General features: G+C 31.1%; 3 protein-coding genes and 1 non-coding gene across 7 annotated transcripts; 1 reads left to right on the forward strand and 3 right to left on the reverse strand.

Annotated features, from left to right (window-relative positions):
* Positions 1-7,018: 7,018 nt before the first annotated feature.
* Positions 7,019-11,621, reverse strand: LOC107027104. Of its 4 annotated transcripts, none has more exons than XM_015228274.2 (5): positions 11,470-11,621; positions 9,788-10,019; positions 9,404-9,583; positions 8,683-9,190; positions 7,019-8,578 (listed from the first exon to the last, which is right to left on the reverse strand). In XM_015228274.2, exons 2-5 carry the CDS (start codon positions 9,896-9,898, stop codon positions 7,392-7,394), a joined length of 1,986 nt encoding a protein of 661 aa, XP_015083760.1. In that variant the 5' UTR covers positions 9,899-10,019; positions 11,470-11,621; the 3' UTR covers positions 7,019-7,391. The 4 variants fall into 4 exon arrangements, with proteins under 4 accessions (XP_015083760.1, XP_015083762.1, XP_015083761.1 ...); XM_015228276.2 differs by having other exon boundaries at positions 9,788-10,022; XM_015228275.1 differs by lacking the exon at positions 11,470-11,621 and adding an exon at positions 11,156-11,463.
* Positions 11,622-13,597: 1,976 nt separating this feature from the next.
* Positions 13,598-13,668, reverse strand: TRNAG-GCC. Its single transcript has one exon. It is a non-coding gene; the product is annotated as a tRNA-Gly (tRNA).
* Positions 13,669-14,622: 954 nt separating this feature from the next.
* LOC107026829 (probable xyloglucan galactosyltransferase GT19) lies at positions 14,623-16,492 on the reverse strand. Its single transcript, XM_015227918.2, has one exon. It carries the CDS (start codon positions 16,100-16,102, stop codon positions 14,786-14,788), a length of 1,317 nt encoding a protein of 438 aa, XP_015083404.1. The 5' UTR covers positions 16,103-16,492; the 3' UTR covers positions 14,623-14,785.
* A 3,762-nt stretch (positions 16,493-20,254) lies between these two features.
* Positions 20,255-21,466, forward strand: LOC107028132 (protein INAPERTURATE POLLEN1). The gene is made up of 2 exons (XM_015229183.2): positions 20,255-20,363; positions 20,455-21,466. The coding sequence occupies exons 1-2, from the start codon at positions 20,348-20,350 to the stop codon at positions 21,225-21,227; spliced, it is 789 nt and encodes a 262-aa protein (XP_015084669.1). The 5' UTR covers positions 20,255-20,347; the 3' UTR covers positions 21,228-21,466.
* Positions 21,467-21,598: the final 132 nt, after the last annotated feature.

The following is a 21,598-nucleotide window of genomic DNA, read 5'->3' on the forward strand; positions in this document are numbered from 1 at the left end:
AGTCTAGGTCGCGGGCTTCAGTGATAGCCTCGACTTTGCTTTCCCAAGTTTCAGGAAGGACACTCAAGAGTTTCCTTACTGCTTTTCCATTAGGCACTATCTCTCCTAAAGAGTACATTTCATTGATGATGGATGTGAACCTGGTGTGCATGTCTTGAATAGTCTCTCCTTCTGCCATCCTGAACAGCTCATATTGCCTGTTCAAGTTATCAATCTTAGATTTCTTGACTTGTGTTGTTCCCTCATGAGCTGTCTGCAGTGTTTCCCATATGGCTTTGGCATCTTGACATGACGAGATTCGATTATATTCGTCTGGTCCTATGCCACATATCAGAATTTTCTTGGCTTTGGCATTGTTTTGAATTGCAAGCTTGTCTTCAACATTCCATTCCTTTCTTTCCTTTGGGATTTTGGTGATTCCATCAGTTGCTGTTTTCATAGGTATGGTTGGGCCATCTAGAATTACTCCCCACAGATCAGGGTTTTCGCCAATAAGATGGTCCATCATACGATTTTTCCACCATCCATAATATTTGCCATTAAACAGTGGTGGTCGTGTTTGTGAAGCTCCCTCTTGTGGGGTAGGTGGTGCTGCCATTGAATCTTTTCAAGGTGTGAATCTTTTAACGAAAAGACCTGCTCTGATACCAATTGAAGAAACCTTACCCCAGAACACGAACCAGGTTCGTGTAAGTTGCTTTTAAGTAAAGACAGAGTAAAGACACAAACACTTATTGAATTAAAAACCTTCCTCACTCAAGGAAGGAAAAACCTCGTTTTATTAATTCAAATATAAGATTTTGTGATTACAACTCAATAATCAAAAAGTCTTATCTCTACTACTCCCTCGATTGACTCCAATCGATCTCTCCAAAAGGTCAAACCCACCTTTTGTTACAACTCTCACTAACAGTGACATTAGATTTTTAAAGATCTCTTATCTTTGTATGTTATTGTCAAAACTAATTTTGTATGTCAATTTGATCTAAAAATTTTATAACTTTCTTTGTTAGAACATTATCGTGATATTATCTACACACTTATAAACGAGAGGGAAATTAATATATAAATTAGCTTGGGTTATCCATTATTATAATGATATGTATGTGACGTAGATGATGGGTCAATGAGCTTTTAGTTTTCACTGTTTTTAAAGGATGCATATGTTATTTTAAGTAAATCTCGTATCGCTTATTAAAACGTGAAAAATTTTAATAGACATAACATAAGTTTTATATAGTGTAGAGACTTTTAATTTTGATGATGGTAAGTCTGTTTTATTAATATAAATAATACAAAATATGTGACATAAAAATTAAATATAATATCAAGCTAGACTCTATCAGAAACAATTATAGCAAAGACGATGAGTTCTTAAAAAAAATATATTAGACGATAGAGGATAAGCCAACAAAGATTTCTAATCGAAAAGTCCATACATCATCTAATAAAATTTAATTTTTTTTGTATTATTATAATAAATACAAGTTCAAATAGTATACGCACTTTTATATAATACTTTAATTTTCTCCTTTGTTATCCAAAAAGTCGGTAGTAGAAACATTTGAAAAGACAAGAATTTGGCTAAGTTCAAATCCCATGATGTTTCACTAAAAGATTTGTTAATATCATAATAATTACTTACATAGACTTTAAAGATAAAAAATAACCAGTAATAATAAGCCACTTGACTAGTTCCTAAAATCCCATGATGTCCTCCCACAAATAATTTATCACAATACTACTAATAATAAAAAGAATTAATAAAATTTGAATTAGTTATATTTGATACGAAGATTTGAGTTGCAACCTTATAATCTCTAAATCTAAGATAGATAATTTAAATGTAATCGCGATTCCTCACATAAATTGAAAAGACTCAAAAATATCTCTTAATATATAATTTATTGTATACATATCACTCAATAATCTTTATTTTTTGTTTCAAATATGTTTCTGAACAAAATAAAAAGTTTAAATATATCCCTCGTGCTAACGATAAAATGCATGTTTAAGTATAATTGTTTAGTAACTTAAGGGTGGTGATTGTAATTAGGGAAATTCACTTAAAAATAAATTAAAATAAGAAAAAAGGACTGCACCATAACGTGCCTATCTCTTTCTTCATACATCATAAGTAGCTATCAAATCTTTATAACTATATATTCCGTGCACATGTTTTATTTTACAGCTTTTTTTTTTCCTTGTCAAAAATAAAATAAAATTAATCCTACTTATGTATACAAATAAATAAAATAACATATGTTCTAACGAAAAAGATTTAAGTAATTGCATTATTAATTATAAGTTTTAAGGTATAAAATTGTCTTTGTTAGAGAGCGTTTTATTTAAATTAGGGAAAAGGGTCTGAAAAGAACTTTAACTTTGATCGATATTGCTGTTACGATACCAAATTTTATGGAGAATCTTTTACCCCTGAACTATTTAATAGTATATTTTAAAGGTATACATATTACTATTTATAATTATGCAATATATTTTATGTCCATGTGGCATATATATGAGTTTAAAATACATAATTAAATAATGCAGTGGGATAAAAGATTCTTACCAAAGTTTAATAACGTAACAACAATTTAATCAAAGTTAAGATATATTTAGACATTTTTTCCTTCAAATTATCCAATGTAAAACTTTTCAATTCAGATCTAAATTTAGTGAGATACCGTTCGTCGAAAAAAAATCCACCTAACAGTTTACATGCAACTCTAATTTAATGTATGATGCCTAACTCTTTTTACTTGCATAGTTGCATGGCCCTTTCAATTTGCCAAATCTATTGTAAATATTTAATTGTTATCATTAAGGAAAAATTAGACTTAAAAGGAAAGAATTGCTAATGCTTTAGATTGGTTTTAAATAATAGCACCCATTTTATGGAAAGATTTAAAACATTTCTGATCCCTCATTAATTTTTTGTTTTCTTCTTGTTGTAAGTGATTATGATTCCAACTTTGCAACTTGTTGCTAAAGTACTTGTGATATCTTGCCTAACTTTTAAATTTGTAATTTAATCAGATTAATTAGAGCCGTTAAAGTATTATACATTTCCAGAAAAAACAATTTAATTCTTGATTAGGAATTAAGTGTGCACACACGAATTTAATTATTTCTAGATATGATCATCAATTTGAATTCATACAATAAGTGTATGCAATGTTAGCAGCGATTTGTATATTTGTATTTTTTTAAAAAGAAAAAATTAAAACAAATAATTGCACTTACAACGATTTACATAATATATTTTTTTAATTTTAAAAGAAATCGCTGCAAAAACAGTGATTTACCTTTTTTTTTTAATGTTTAAGTAAGTGGGAATGAAATAGATAGAAATACTGAGTTACTAAAGGAAAAAGTCATTCTTTGTTCAGATAGATTAAAAAATGAAATAGGTCAAATAAAATTAAAACGAAAATTATTTTTTTTCATGCTAGTTTTATATTATTGGAAGAGAAAAAAAATATAGACTTTTATCTAGTTTTGGTGTAAATGTAAGAGACTTTTTAAAAGAGAAGTTTCATTGAATTTTTTTTTTTAGGTAAATTGCTGCCTTTGCAGCGATTTCCTTCAAAAAAAATTAAAAACTATTATGTAAATCGCTGTAAGTGCAGCGATTTGCTTTAAATTTCTTTTTTTTTTTAAAAAAATGCAAATATACAAATCGCTGGTATAGCAGCGATTTTCCAAAACTCCGTTGGAAAAATCGCTGCTTTCTTAGCGATTTTACCGTTTTTGTAAAAAAATGTTTTCACATATCATTTTAAAAATTTTATTAATATTTTTCACCCTTTAGTCTCCGGACTATATGTACACCCGAAATGTATAACTATCAAAATCTTTGCTTTATTCTTCATAAAGTTGTATGTTTTGTTTATCAAATGGGTTGATAGTTAATTTTTGCCCTGTATATACCAATCAAACTTATGCATAGTAGAGCATAAGTTCTTTAAAAACTGAAATCACATTCTGATTTAACTTGTAATAATATAATTACAATGAAAAAAAATATAAATTTTATCTACAAAAAAAATATATTATTACGAGAGACAAAAATAAAAATCAGTACATACAAAATAGGAACAGAAGTGCAAATTATTGAGCTTAATTAAGGGAATTGACATGAGATATTGATAAATAATTACTGGAATAATAAGATCGATTTTTTTATAGTTAACTTTAGGTCTCAAATTTAAGTCTTGAGTCAAAGAAAATCTCGAAAAGATTTAATGAAAAGAAAGAAAGATTTTGATATAATTTAGGACCATAACTAGTCAAATCTAATTGCAATATCCTAACTGTTTTTATTTGACCTTAACTTTGCCCCATTCTATTTGATTGAGATTATATATAAGGTTTGTTTGTATGTCACCTCAACACTAGGCTAATTCATTTCAACAGTAAAAAATCTTCAGAAAACTACTTAAAAACCTATACTTTCCAAAGCCAAAAAAAAAAAAAAGTATGCTAGGTATAATATTGTTTATGTTTTTTTCTTAATCATAATTATAATCTGGCGACTCAATATAAATGATGACTTAGCTACAACCATACCTTAATATCTAAGAGGCATTACATAGTATTTAATACGATTAATGTGACGTGTTTTTGAATCTTATTTCAGTTCGATGTGATATTGAATTACTTTATCGAAAGATTACTTAATTGTGTCGATATGCTATTGGTGGAGAAAAGTTAGATTAATACTTTCAATCTCAATCAATGTATAACAAACTTGGAAGAATTATAGACAATCATGTCACTAATTGAAACTAACTATAAAAAAAAAACTCAACTAGTGTGAACAAGTGAAGGACAAAAGTCAAATGGCATGACAAATTAAATAGAATCGTGTAGGATTGGAATTATATTAATTTACCACCAAAATAAAGTAGAAATTAAGATAATGAATTGGACTTTAGATTTATTTTTTAATTAAAAGTTATGGATTATTAAATCTAGATTTAGTACAATGGATTTTTTAGATATCTTTCAAAATCTGGAAATTTTTATGCCTTATATTCAGCTTTATCCATATCTTATGTGTCTAATATCAAAATTATACAGCATGGTAGACACAGGGACCTCAATCTTTATTAATAGTAGAAAGTTATTCATTATGAGGAACAAACTATTAAAATGAAGTGAGATTGTTAATTATTATGATCGATCTTAAAGGTTTAAAAATCAAAATTAAAATTTTGAAATATTTAAACTAATAAATTCAAAATCAAACCTAAAAAAATCAACCTAAACATTATTTGAATAATTGAATTTAGATTACAATTTTTTTTAACGTGTAAATAAATTGCAAGGGCTGAGCCACCTTAGACAGGCGAAGGGTGTTTTAGGTGCACACCCTTCTAATTTCAAAATTATAAATCATAATTTTAATATTTTATTTTAATATTAACATAGAAAATATCATCTATATAGTTCCTTAGATGATTCACATTTCGAAATTGAAATCAGATATCAATGACCATATTAAACTATTCATATGATTAAGACTCTTCATAACCTAAATATACATGGTATAAATATTATAACCTATATATCTTTGAGACATGACTATAGACTATTGAATATTCATGCTCAATCAAGAGTCCTTACATTCTAGACACAGAATTACTTATGATAATTGATTTAACCAAATATGGCAGGTTAATTATTTTATGAGTTTTTTAGAACAATATATTTTGGACACATAATAGGGCTCCCTAACCCTAGGTGTACAAGCCATTGTTATTTGTCTTGTAGCAGCTAGCTAGTTTACACTAATAACTAGGGGACAAACAAATCTTTGATGTAAGATAACTACTTAGATTTTCCTTGTCCCCATCCATTTTTGTACTCCTCTCTCTTGTCATCAAGTGTCCTTAGCCCATAGGGACCTTCAATAGTGAAAAATTACACAAATAGTAGTCACCTTTTACTTCTAGTATTTCAAAAAGATTATGTCATGGAGTTTCAAATTTCACGATTATCGTGGATTCGGAATGTCATGAGAAATGATAATGGGTGTTTTCTTCGTTATAGAGATGAAATATAGCTAACGCGTAATATTACTATCTTACGGTGATTGATTTTGGGAATGTATGGATTTTCCTGGAACTCTATATATCATATATGTGTTATATGGTTCTCTTCAACTCGTGTTGTGAGATGTTTGAATAGAAATATTCGAACTCTAAGGTTAAAATAGATTATTTTTTTTGTGCTAAATTGTAGGACAAGGGTTGGTCCATGAACTATACGCAAGGAAGGAGAAAAAAAGACCGGCCCAAGAAATTTAAACCGGTGCGAACTAACACTCTATGTATTTTTCTAGTTAATATACATTAATTATACAATGTTATACACACATTATAATCTGTTAGCTTTTAGTTTAGATGATCTGGTGGGCAGCTATTTGGTTAACTCTTTTATTTATTTAATTTATTAATTAATGACATTAAAGTTCTGAATTTAAGTTATTGGTTTAAGTTGCATCTCTTAGGTAAAAATAAAACAAAATAAAAATAGTCTATTGGCGTTTATATCAAACTGATGAATATTAAGATACATTATTATTATTATTATTATTATTATTATTATTATTATTATTATTACTCTTGAATATTACAAACACATAAATCATGACACACAAGTAAATTAAAGTAAATAGTCAATAAAAAAATTATATCTTACAACATAAGTAAAATTAAAACAACTAAATAACTTGTATTAATATTTTTAAAAAAGAAAAGTGTAAAGAAAAAACACAACAAGCCACATTAAATACTCTTTTTAAAGTCCAAAAATTTCTCTTTAAAAGTAACAATCTTAATTTATAGCTTGTAAGATTTTCCAAGTCTACTAATATATGGTATTAAGAGATTATAACTTTTTAAAAACTATTTCATCAACCTTCTTTTATGAAGAAAAATTCTAGAAGTGATTATAAACTTTTTACTAATGTTAAAGTAAATACATGATCTCCAATTAAGTTGCTCACATCTTGAACCATAATGATATGTTTAATTAATAATAGCGCGACATAACGTTAAAGAATGACACAAAGTCCTACATCGGTGATTAATGAGATGGTGGACTCTTTATAAGGCTTGAACAATCCTTTTCCTTTGATCTAACTTTTGGAGTGTGAGTTAGGCCTAACATCTTATTTCACATGGTATCAGAGCAGGGCTCGTCTCATTCAGGGGCCCCTAAAATCAAAATTGTCTATGCACCAGATGCTAAGCACGCAAACACAAACACATAAATTATGTATCATGGTTAAGAGTCACAACTTCCATAACAGCTCCTTGATCATAACTTCTTTGCTAAATTTGTCACAATTTCCTCTCAATATCAATGATGAAATCAACAATTCATGAATAATACTTGCGGCCTACATGGTTGAGTCTGGATCTTCTGTTTCTTACAGGATTGAACCACTTGTTTCCATCAGTCAATTTGGACCTATGTCTCTTGTATTCTCTTGATCTAAGTGCTGTCTCCATAATCTTTATATCTTCATAAATCTCATGCCTAGAAAGTGTTGACAAACTTGGCATGATATCCCTTTGGAAATCTTTCATTCTTCGTCCTCTCTTTAATGTTATTCCGTAGTCTTTTCTCTCCGTGGCATTGAATTCAAATGCATTTGAGGTCACACAACAGTCGTCAATGGAGCTTTCAGGTTGTTTAAGCACCATTACTTCAAAAGTGTCTGAAGAACATTGTGGTTGTTCTGTATTTTGATCATCTTCAATCTTGTTCATGTTAATAGCAACGGTTGGTTCAGAACATTCCAGTGCAAGATAGATGAGGGACACTGCTCCTCTTATGATCTTCCCATCGACGACTTCTGATGTTTCTCCCATCTGATGATCACTGTTACTGGATGAGTCGACATCCTCTTGACGTGGAGATATATTTGCTTGAAGTGTTTCAGATTTTTTGGTATTTGAATTTTTCAGCTGAGTTCCGGATTGCATTGTCTCTATGCCACTTGAGATGTCCTCAAAGCACGAAGATTTGCATGACGAGAGAGATCTATCAGTACCACTAACCTTGACAAAATCTTGAGTCTTATAGTCAGGAGAAGACATTGGATCATGCTTGGCTTTCTTGCTTTTGTTTTCTCGTGTACTAGAAACTTGATCATCGTTGTCAGTAGTGAGACTGCCAGGATTTTCACTACTGTCTGAAAGTGGATGATTGAGGTTTATCAAGAACTGTTCAACTCCAACATTTTTTGTTCTTTTATAACCAGTCACAGAACTAAGAATTCTTTGGGGAGCAATATCAGAGGTCTCATTTGGATTGTCATCATCTTGCTCTCTTCTGTTAGAAACAGTGGGAAATGTGCTCTCACGAGTTTCACCAGTCGGTCTGTGTGACTCTCTTGAGAAAGCCTTACTTGAAGAACATGTCAAGCTAGGTTCATCAAAGTGAAAAGAATCATCAAATATGGATTTGTTAAGGTCCAAAAAAGCTCGTTCATCGGAAAAAAGAACTTCTCCCTTTCCTGATATATCTCCAGAAAGGAGAGGCTTCTCACATTGTTCAACTCCTGCAGAGTATGCAGAAATTAGATAAACACAAAATGACATAATACTGATAGTATTTTGCCTTTAAAGTTTGTAGCTACGAGCGAAGGATAAAGAACTATCAGACCTTCAGCTAAAGGGTTCTGCTTAAAACAACTCGTGCTGTCATTTGGAACAAAACAATTTCCTGTAGTCCCAATTCCATCAAACCAATTATCTGTAGTGTTGTTTGTGAAGCTATGAGTGCATTGGTAATCACACTTATATCCAGAATAAGGAACACGAGTAGAATCCATAGGAGACGGGGGATTTAGTCCTGCATTAGAATCCGTAGTATCATCTGATTCTTCTAAATCAATGATATGATCAAAGGTCTTTGTACTGACAGTTGTTTTCATATTGTTCCTACCAATGCTCAACGAGAGATTAACCTCCTCAGAATGATGTGCTACACCACCATGGTGATAATGATTTTTCGTGATTGAATTCTCTAAACTATTGAAGAAACCATGTCTCTTATTCAAATCCCCCCTATCAATATGATCAAGATAATGAGTGGGATAAATTTGAGGATTTGAATAGCGTTGCTGGAAACCTGGAAACATGACTTGCTGCTCTTGTAACCAGTTGAACACCTGATGCACATGAAAAAAAATAACAATAACATGAACAAACCATCAAGTAAAGCTTTTAAGAGATCTTTTAAAGTCCAAAACAACATGTTATCTCTCTGTGTCAAAGTAACAACTACTTGATTTAGCTTTTCTCTGATTTCTTCATAAGCATGACGTTTCTCTTTAACCTATAAAAACTCTTGGCATGTTAAAAAGATTTCCATAGTCAGTTACCTTAGGGCTACTGCAAATTCTCTTCTGATCAACAGACATAGATGATCTGGTAAAATTTCCAAATGCAGCTGGATTTCCTTGTCGGCCTCCTTTGCTATAATAAGCTCCATCAAACTCTTTCCAGCTCAAATCCTTCATCGTGTCCTTTTGTGTGTAGCACATCTGATGAGGTTCATAAACCTAAAGAAATAACAAAAAGTGGGTGAAAAGTACACTTCTTTTATTTATTTTCTTGGACATATATATGATGTTTGCAGATAGTATACTTTCGATATTTTAATTATGTCAAAAATGTCCTTAAACTATACGAAATTGAACTAGTTGATGTCATTAAGTAACTTCCTTAAACTAAACGAAATTGAACTAGTTGATATCATTAAGTACCTTTGTCTTGAATGTATGATCATGCCCAAATATTTTCTCCTTGAAAACGGCTTTGACTGGTTCCTTATACTTCAATGATAAACTCAGATCATAATCGCCAGTAACAAACATTATGCTCTCTTAACAAATGAAATCTTAAATCAACCGCCTATTGAGTTTGACAAGTTATGTACTGTCAGCTGTTGCTAGACCTTTTACATTGCAACCCAAGTTGCGTAGTTCCATGCTTTCCCTGCTTAAAAAAACACAAAAGTAAACGATAAAGCAGAAGAAACAACAAGTGGTGAGACAGATTCTCATCTATAAACCAAACAAGGAATGATCACACTGTTCAATCTCATACCGACTACACACAATGTGAGAAATTCCAGCAATAAAGAAGCTCAAACATATGCTGTTATCAAAATGACAAGGAACATACTATTTTGTTACACAACATCAAACTCAAGATTAATATCATAGCTCTCAGTCTATTAATCTAAGCTGTATGATCCTAAACTAGGCAGTTCTTGTTGGCTGAGTAGCCATCGTAGTTCAAGATCAGATAAACAACACTTTCTTTAGTAAGTTAACTTTATCGCTACATTTTCTGTGATCTGCTTCATTTAAAGACCTAATATAGAGAGGCACCCCAAAATACAGTATCATGCCAAAATTGCTAATTTTCAATGTAATTTTCTTTAGACAAATCTTAAAATGGGAAGAATATATAATCCTACAGTAGTCAAGTGAAGACACCATTAAGAAAGAAGACATTTTTTTTCAGCAGGCCAAACAGTTCAATAATCAGCTAATGTTAAAAAAAACAAGCAGTACAACTCAGATAAACCAATGCATTATTGACCTAGATTGTAAGCTCAATCATTGTTTTCTCCTTCTGGCTTCTGTCCTAACAAAACCAAACAAAGAAAACTAATTTATGAGACAGAAAAATAATCCCACACTACAAAACAGAAACTGATGAATTTAAACCACAAAAAGATTGTCTTTTTTCTCTCAGAAAAACTTTTACAACAGAACCCATGAAAATATACTACATTGGAGCTTAATGCCAATAAAAAATATCCAATGTATAAGAGCGTAGTTCCACAAGAGTGTTATTACGACTTAAGAGCCTTTACTTCGATGAAAAGCGCCCCATAAAGAAACTGCATGCAAGCAAAACACATAAACAACAACAACAGCTACACCTCAAAAGCCAATCCAAAGAAAAAAAACACATAAACAGAAAAAATGAAACAAGAAGAGAATACCCATAAGAAATCAATCAAAAGAAAACAATGCTCAGAACAACAAACATTTGAATCTCAAAAACTCAATAGTGAAAAAGAGATCTCTTTCTCATACACACACAAAGGAAGAACTTACAACAAGGGAATGGATGAAGAAAGAGTCCAACATAACCCCATTGAGCAAAAACAACTTCTTTTCTACTATCCTTAAATGTCTGCACTTTATGAGAAGGTGAAAGAACAAGACATGTTTTTGTGGATCCAAGAAGATCAAAATTAAATATTGCTGGATATATTAGATACTACACATTACCCACCAATCACCATTAATAAACACTCACAGAAATATCAGAAGCACAAAATAAGAAAAATCAAGATTACAATTTACAGATAGTGAAGAAAAGATGGTATCTTTGGAAGCTTAAAGGTGAGTCTTTGCGTGGGATTTACCATTAGAATAGTGTGGGATCATCCTTCTTCATCATCCATAAATACCCTTTTCCTCTTCTCTTTCATCTTTTCTTTTCTGTTTGTTTTTTTTTGGACACACACACACTCTCTCTGTTCTGCTTAACCACTCTCTTCCCTACACTGGACCCTCTGTTTTTTCTCTAGCCGAAACAAAATTAAAACATTTCATATCGAAATTCGATTATATTAAATAATATAGAATAAATTAAATCGAAGAGGATAGTAAATAATAAGATTGAAACTGAAATTAGTAGTAATGGTAAATTGGTGATGTAGAACTTTGTATGCCAGTTGGTGCAATTATTAGTCTTCCTTCTATTATGCGATCTCCGTTTATTTCTCTATATGTTATTACCTTAATTATTGTAGCACGGATTCAAATTAGGGGCGTCTAACTTAACATTTAGGGGTTTTGAAACTGAGCCATTTATTTCTATTTGTTATTGAGAAGGTTCAAAATATATACATCTATATAAATATATAAAATTTATCTTATATATATCGTGCATTTTTTTTATCGAGGGAATGGATCCAACGTGAATCCGCCCCTGGTGTTACTTATTATTTCTCAATGCAACAAATTAGTCGTTTACTGAGAAATAATATCGTGATAGACAAATCTCGTTAAAACTTGTCTTCAAAATAAACAAACCCTTAAAGTCCTATTTTTCGAAATGACAAAATATACATAACGTTGGTAAGTTTTGCATTGGCATCCAATGCATTAGAAACTAGTACTAGATATAAAGTTTTTACACTTTTGATGCATTTATATATATGCAAGCTAAATAAATAAAATTAGCAATATAAGGTAAGTGGTCCTTAAAAGTGTTAAAAAGTGAGAATTTTTATCAATAACGCAATAATAAATATAATCTTATTATATAGAAATGGTCCCCTAATAATCTGGGGCTAGCTTTTTTCTTGGAGATTAAATGACCACGTAGGAAGTGAAAAAATAAATACAAATCCAAACTTCAGGTTTAATTTGTATGTGTCTAACAAAAGACTGATGGAACATGACACTTTTGGTTGAAAATAAATGTTTCTCACTCCTTCATTAACTAAGTCATAATTTCACAGATTGTATCGATCCAGTTATATTTATTATAGAAGAAAAAAAAGTCCACTTAAATTAAAGTTACTAACTAGTCATTTATAAATGGCCAATTTTTACGTATAACAATTATAAAATTCATATTTGTATGTTATAGCAAATTTTGCATAATTGCACTCTATAGTAAACATATATATAATATATCTATAAATATGTATGTATGTATAATTCGCTATACATATACAATTGAAGCGAAATGTATAAAACGAAGTGTATAAAACGAGAAAAAGAAAGAGATTTGGGCAGAGAATTGTATAAAATGAATTGTATAATTATAAGTGTATAGAATGATTATATACAATTTAAATTTGCATAAATGAGAAAGAGAGAAAGGCAAAAGAGACTTGGACATGAAATATACAATTGAATCGTATTGTATAAAACGAGAAAGAGAGAAATTATATACAATTTGAATTCGTATAAAACGAGAAAGAGAGAAAGGCAAAAGAAACTGGGCAGGGGAGTATTTTTATTGTATAATTATAAGTGTATAGGACGAAGATATATATATTTGCAAGTGTACATACAATTTTCTCTTACTTTATACAAACAGAAAAACAATTTATACAATTCATTTCTGTTTGTATAAGCAATAGAGGCGAGGGTGGCGAGCGAAATTTGTGAGAGTGGAGAGCGAGATCTTTAAGAGGGGCAAACGAAAATATATGTATATATACAATTTTTCTCGCTTTATACAAATAGAAACAGATTTTATACACTTGTGTTTGTATAAAAGTGAGAGGAAGCGAGCGAGAGAGGAGAGTGGCGAGCGAGAGTTTGAGGGAGAGGTGACTGACAAACAGTTTGTTACGGGGCAGAATTAAATCAAAGGGTGATTATAACATTTAATTTGATTTATTAATTTGCCATTATATACAATTTCCCCTTTATAAAAAGAGTTATGGGATTTTTTAAAACAATTATTAAAGATGTGTTTGATTTAGAAAAAAAAATTGCGATTAAAATCTGAGAAAAAGAAAAAAAAAACTATGCACCAGCCGGGAATCGAACCCGGGTCTGTACCGTGGCAGGGTACTATTCTACCACTAGACCACTGGTGCTTCATGTCTATGAATGTTCTTAAAATTTAATATAGATTAAATATCATTTCACTAGGCTAAACAAGGTCAGGCCTTTATCTTTTCTTGATTTTGCTTTTCATGTCACGTATACAAGTCTAGTTTAACTCAACAAAAGTAAAAATTCATCTAACTATGAAATTCGACGTCTTATTTTGATCTTCTGAGTCAATTGAATCCGTTAAACCATGAGGTTCTTGACTTACTAGTGTAAAACAATGTCATAATGCATTAGTATGTGTGTATATTGAAACTCAACACATAGAATTCAACTAGAACTGAAATTTTTATCTTCCTCTAATGCCACTATGGTAGAAAAGTTGTGTCTTGTTCACTTGATCATCTAATTCTGAAAATGAAAATCTTTGCTGAGGAACTTCTAAGCCTTTCAGTTTGCATCTTTTATAGTAGCCACTAGCTAGTAGTATGACTAGGTATCATTCTTTTAAGCCCACTGTGTTATTTGGCCCAACTGTTACCATGAGTTAAGTGTCTTCATATGATGTTTTTTTTGAACTTTGAGTGTAAGCTTGGTGGAAATTACATTGAGGCAAATATTACATCCAAATGAGACTAGTTCAGCAGGTAGAACAAGAGGTTCAGTTTTGCAATAACTCAGTAGACTCTGGTAATTCCGGAAAGTGGGGTCTGAAGAACGTGGTGTACACAACCTACCGCTATCATGTGAAGGTACAAAGACTGTTTTCAATAGACCCTCGACTCAAGTAAAGCGTACATTAGGTCGTTTCCTTTTTCAATAACATTTAGCTTTGTTCACTTATTAATAGACCTCCTCTAAACCAGTTATATTCAACATTTTTAGATGGATTACCTTCAGTTGTATTCAAAAGTCTGATGTTCATTTGCATGGAAAGCTAAGTTCTGCTACATGATCATTGTCTTACATCTTTTGGTTTTTTGCTGTACAACTTAGCATTAGGGGTAAAGTAAACAAGAATTTCTAAATGATTGCCTTTACATTGATTCATTACCAGTGAAAATATGGAATTCAAAACTATCTCTGCACCATTTGATGTATTATAAATAATAGTAATAGTAATAGATAACAAGAACAATAAGAGATAAGAATAATAAATCATTATTGAGCTGCTACTTCTTGAAGCCTAGACTTGATTCTTTCCAAAGTGCCTTCAATTGCAATATCAAATGCATCTTTTTTACTCCTCAAACCCAAAGAACTTCCCTGCTTTCTATACATAACTCTAGGCAACATTTCCAAAACCTTTTCTCTCATCCTTCTAACTTGAGCTCTAGGTATACTCGATAAAACATCAACAATGCTCAACCCCTTAAACACAACGTCTTCTTTAGGTATCGACACTGAAAATTCTTCATACTTCTCCACTGGTAAATGCCATCCATACTGTTTTTTCGCGGACAAATCTTCAAAGAACACAGGAATACACCCTGCAAGAATCCCATCAAACGTGGAACGTCTAGTCGGTGTATCCCCTGGAGGTTGTAAACAAAAGGTAGCTTGCAACATTGGCTTCATAAACCTTATAGGATCATGTTGACAAATCCCATTAGAACAATCAACAAATTCGCACAATTTCTCGTACCCTGTGCCATTAGCACTCATACTAGTAGCATTCTCACACTCAAGTCTAATACTTCTCCTAACATTAGGATTAGCTGAAATTCCACCACCACCAGCAAACAACATCAATGTAGTCCTCCTAGACCTCCTTAGCCTATTCACCCAAGATTCGAAAAAGGCTAAATTCGGAGGATGAAATGAAGTGGGATATGGAATAGCTTGTTCTTGCCAAGGATAAGCTCTACTTTCATGAGTCAATGCAGTCACATTGTAAAACTCAGGCAATTCAAGAAATGAAGTACCAAAATACAAAGGATCACTATTCAAAGGTTGATTAAAGTCCCAAGCAGGCCTTGCCATAACCATAAAATGATCATGACCATAATTTCTACTCCAAATATTAGGTGAATCAACATGGACAAGAAAATCATACAAATCTAAACCATGCTGAAAACTTGAATTAATTTCAGGACCATACAAGTACTTAAGACTATCAAGACCACCATAATAAGGCACATAAATTGCATTGGCATGAGTAGCATCAGATGTAAGACAAGGGTATTCAAGCATTCTACGATGAAAAACAAGCTCAAGCATAAAAGGATCAGTGCGATACCAGCTGTGTGATTTGTTGTGAGTCTTTTGACCAAGGCCATGGTTTGCTAAATAAGGACAGAAATTATCAAACAGAGGATATGCAGAGCAATTTGATAAAAGGTCAAGATTGAATTGAGGTGGTAGATGTCTGATATGGATCCATTTGTTTGTGCAATCAGTTTCAAGATCGGAATCTTGACAAGTTGCAGACAAAATAAACAGCAAAAACACAAAAAAGATGAAATTGGTGTCTTCCATTAAAAAGGGGGTCTGTGAAGAAACTGTCGGTGGGAGGGTAGAGATGAGTCAATCAAATCCAAATAAAAATCCAATCTTTACCCCAAAATCTTCAAGAATTGAACTCCGAATCTTGATTTAAAACGAAAAAGAGAAGATAGGCTAAAAAAAAAAACACCAAATCTGAATCAATAACCAAAACCAACCTTCTGCAGAACAGAAAAATCTGCAAAAATGGTGAAATACGAAATGGGGTTTTTGGAAGAATGAAGAAAATGGTGGCAAATACCCAAATGCCAGTTTGTGTATAGACCGAGTCAGAGACAATGGTGGAGAGTGAGATACCGTTCTCTTTTTTTTGCCTCCTCTGCGATAGAGTTGGAACAATCTGAACAGAAATAAATGGAATTTATCTCAATGTGGCCATGTAATATTATACGTTATCTCCGTTCACTTTTACTTGTTACTTTGATATATATATATCCAAAAGGGTAAGTTATTGTAGATTGTGAAAATAAAATTAAAGATCAAATTTTATGTATTTAATATTATGGTAAGTTAGTTACAACCATATCAATTATATTTTGGTAATATAAGGGAATCGAAATGTCAAATTCGTTTTTGGACTATTTTGTTTTTAAGGATAGTATTTTCTTGAATTTATTGGCTTTTGGATGTGCTATTTTTATTTTTTTTTTAAAATGCAGTTTAGAATTGAGTAGCCAATAGTTTATTGGTGACTTTATTTTTAGTGTAGTTTCCTTTAATTTATTTAATAATAGGTAAATCTATAATGTTCACATGCATGGAGGTTTTTGACTCTCCTCATGTTGTCGTTTTGTGAGTGTTATAAATTTAATTATTATTTTCTAAAAATTTCCACCGACAAGAGAATTTAATAGTTTTGTGAGTGTTACAAATTTAATTATTATTTTCTTTTTTATGGATCCCTGTTAAACTATGTCACATTAAATAACATTAAATAGATATATTTTCTATTAATAATTTAATTTGAAATGTTCTTACAATTAATAATTTATTTAAAAAATATCTTCACTATTAATGGGTCTATATGGTTAATTTCTTTCTTGACTATGTCAAAATACACTTATTGTTTTTTAATGAACATAATGTTCTTTTTCTAATAAAATTATTGTTTTTAAAGAATTCATTTCTTGTTCCTTTTTCTTTTGAAATCCTTTTAGCTAGAAAAAATAATATATAAAATAATATCATATATTTTTTAAATAATATCATAATAACTTATCTTTACTTTTTATTTAGATATGATAAAAAAAATTCCTAATAAAAAAAATTCTATTTCTTAATTTTTTTTAAAAAAATTGATATGTAAATATTTTTCTTGTAGCTATCACAATAGTGGAAATATCATTTTCTTCCGTACATAAAAAAATGAAATATGAAATAAAGATGGTGATTATATTCAAATAATTTGTATAGTTTGTTACATAGTAAGTGATATATGTACAAATATAAATAATTCAAAATATGCAAACTCGTCAAAAACTATTATAAATGAATAATATATATTTATGATATTAGTAAAATTATTTTAAAAAAAGTTCTGCTTTATGGATTGGTGCACAGTGGCGGAGCCACAGTATGTTCAGAGGGTTCATATGAACTCCCTTCGACAGAAAATTATATTATTTTTATATGGTTAAAATAATTTTTTAAGTATATATATAGTAAATGTCAAATTCCTTTGATTATTTTGTATATCTATTTCTTCAAATTTTGAATCCCCTATCATAAAATTTGGCTCCGCCTCAATTGGTGCAGAATTAAAAATTAAAGTTAATTTAGTGATCTAAGCAATATGTCTACTTGACACCCAAAAAATTCAAATTCTGAATCTCACTCGATCCAATACACAACCCACTAAAACACTCCGGACATACACTACATATACACAATCTATATTACATACACAACAATCAGCAAACATAAAAGAAAAAACACATACTCAAAGAACACACACAAAAGTATATTTTATATTATTTTTCTTTCAAAATTCTACAAATACATTCACTTTTTTCTCCCTATTTAATTATTTTCATATAACTACAAACACATATACTACTACATACCATCTATCAAAACATTCGTGAGTGTTTTAATCGAGTTTCGATTAAGATTTTGTAATACTTATTCTCTTTATTTAACATTAAATTTTATTTTATTTCTTTAATTTATTCATGAAATTGGATATAATTTTATGATATATATCTTTTATATATTGTTTTGTTTCATTCATAATTTGACTGAAATAAATTTAAAATTAAATATATCTTCTATTATTTATTATTGTGCAATTATCATGCTTTGAATGAATTTCTAGTTAATGTCATATAGAATCTCATTGAATATGGAAAAATTAATTAAGAATTTAGAGTTAGTATTAAGTTTTATTTTATTTAAAATAACAAGTTTTGGCTTAAGATAGGTTCAATCATTAATTGAATTACTATTGCTATACAATTTCTATTAGTGTTAACATTTTCGAATTTTAATCTAAAGAAGCGTATATCATAAGTTATGTCATTTTTTGTTTACTATTTAAATTTAACTTGTTTGACCTTATATAAATTTAGTCGGAGTTAATAATAATGATTTGCATTGAATAAGTTGTTTTGGATTTAATAAAGAAAAATAATTATTTTTAACGTCAAACAAACTTTTATATACCTTTTAAAAATATTTGTCTCAAATAAGAATGTGATTACACATCTTTTTTTAAGGCATTAAAAGAAAACTCATCGATGCGGCTACACACGTTGGCCAAATTATTTTAATAATTAACTTTCAACAATTCAAATCAAGAGGTGTAAATAGAAATTATTCGGTGTGAGGTACTCGAGAGGAAAAGGCAGTTATGCCTCTAAATGTCAAGACTAAAACTGTGATTACGCATCTAGGTCCAAACTAATAAAAATTGAACAATAAAAAAATGTGAAAAAATCTTCACCTGCAACATAATTTATCCAAAATAATAAAAATAATAATAATAATATTCAAGTATAAGTCAATAAAAGCGATCGTGCCTAGAATCACGGGACTTGAGGGATGCCTAATCCCCCGATCAAAAGAATTTCTTACCCGAACTTAGGGTTCACAGACCAAATAAAGAGTCATTACCTTTTGATTAGGGATTAAAGAAAAAGTAACATGTAACACCATAAATCAATTTTAAGTGACGACTCTGAAAAAATAAACAAATCTTTTAATTAATACCGTCACTTAAATTGAAAAACTTCTTACCGCTGATCGAAAAAAGAGCATAACAGATATTATTCATGATATTCGTATTATTAATATCTTAAAATTGTAATTGAGTATGATTTCAGTATCTAAAAAATTTAAGCCTCACTAAACATAAGTCCAATTACTAAAGAGTAAAAAATAAGAAAAAGAACAGTTTATTTAAAAGACATAAATTAGTGACTTTAAAGAAAAAAAGACGTGCAATTTTAGGTTAAATTTCCTCTTTAATTTTAGGTGCAATAAAACTTAAGAAAATTGTGTACAATAGTATGGCAGAAGCAGAACTACTCTACCTTGATTAGAGGTCTTGGAGATTCGACCCTTGAGTAAAAAAGTAAATTATATTAGAAATTCAGAAGAAGGTTAGCCTAAAAGCAGTAAAAGTGATTGATTTGATGCTTTCTAAAAAGATCTAAAATAGCCGCGGATGCAGAGTTAGCACTATCATACTTCCATTTCCTATCTTATCTTTTTTTTTTATGTCGACGTCGTCATTTGGTCACTAACGATCTAGTTAATCATAGTTCCCTTCTTCGAATGGTTGATTTGCCTTCTCATCTAGCTTAAAATCAATCGAATGACCTTTGCTTTGTTTACTTGGAGTTCTTTCCGTCTAGATTCCACCCTCTAGGTTATGAAAGTTTATTTTGGTATTAGTCCTACCCTCAGTGCAATGCACGATATGAAAGTTTATCTTGATGGAAAATCCTTCTATCGGAATAGACCTTGCAATGCGAATTAGTTAGAACTTCAATGTGGACATCTGGATCGGAAACGAAAAAGTTGTACATTGGGCTCATTGTAAGCTTCGCTAACTAATTGGCCCAATGCCCAATAGAATCCCATATAAAATCAGAGTAAATAAACCAATAATATTACCCGCTAAGTTTGAACTCTGTTTCTTCTTCTTCTTCGCTTCATCACCTTCATTTTCTGCTAAAGAAGAAACGAAAACAGAGCCGATTCCTTCTATTCTCAAAGATGTTCAAAGCCATAGGTAAGTACTTTTTCTCTTCCATTAGCACATTGTACACATTCAATCTCAAGAAACTAACAAGTTTTCGTTTTTGTTTCTCATTTCAATTCAGCTCATTTTGGGTTCAAGAAATCTTCGAAGCCATTCAAAGATTACTACGATGGATGGTTCAAGACTCTCAAGAACGTTCTCCTCCCTCAGCTCCGTCACGCCATGTCATCATCCGCTACCTCCGGTCCGATTCTCCTAGCTTCCCACGTCGAGGTAATGCACCGTCACTTCCTTAAATACTACGAAGCCCTAGATCTCGCCGCCGCAAACGACGTATCTCAGGTACTTTACCCAGATTGGCGAAACCCCTTTGAAAAACCCTTCCTCTGGCTCGGCGATCTTCACCCATACCTCTTCACAAATCTCCTCCGTTCATTTATCGGCGACTCAGAATCCGAAATTGACTCAGGTATATTCGACAAACTGCAAAATTGGCATGTGGTAATGGCGTGGAAGAGCCCGTCGAGGAAATTAACTACTGGGGTCGATCAAATCGAGTGCGGATTGAGGCTAATGGTGCCTGCACTGGCGGCGCGTGCACGCGACGCGCAGGCGAAGTTCGTCGAAAAAATGGCGGTGGAATGGGGGAAATGTGAAGGGAGGAAGCAGGAGATGAAAGGGGTTGTGGGAGAATCAGCGGCGGCGGAGATGGAAGAACTGGTCGGAGTTTTTGTGGATGCAAATAGGCTACGGAGGAGTGTACTTTCCGATATACTGAACGTGATGGATGTTAATCAGGCGGCGGTTTTTCTCGAAGCTTTAGCTCAATTCCTTGTTGGGTTTCGAAATCGTGAATTGCTCAGTCAATTTGATAAGTGTTCTTTGGAATTATAGTTTGCAGAAGAAGAATCAGTGCAACAGATTCTAATTTTGTGCACTGATCTAAATTAAGCCACTAATCTCTACAAATTAGTCACTAATTTCTGCTTCTCGAAAGGATTAAGACTGCAGTATTAACTAGCTAATGTTTCATTTCTGTTTTTTTCCCGCCAATTTTTTGTTCAGTTTGTAATGCAATTGTGTATGGAGATGAAATTAGTAGATTGAAATAATACACAAAATGGAGTTTGTTATGTTTTAGGCCTTTCAACATTAATAAGTTAGTTTTTAGCATTATCACAACTTCCAACTGTGTGCATGTGTTAAATGGATCGGGTCAAATTCAAATATTTTTTTTCTTTAATAAAAGGGAAAAAATATTGATT

This window comes from Solanum pennellii, chromosome 8 (genome assembly GCF_001406875.1).
Source record: "Solanum pennellii chromosome 8, SPENNV200".
NCBI lineage: Eukaryota > Viridiplantae > Streptophyta > Magnoliopsida > Solanales > Solanaceae > Solanum > Solanum pennellii.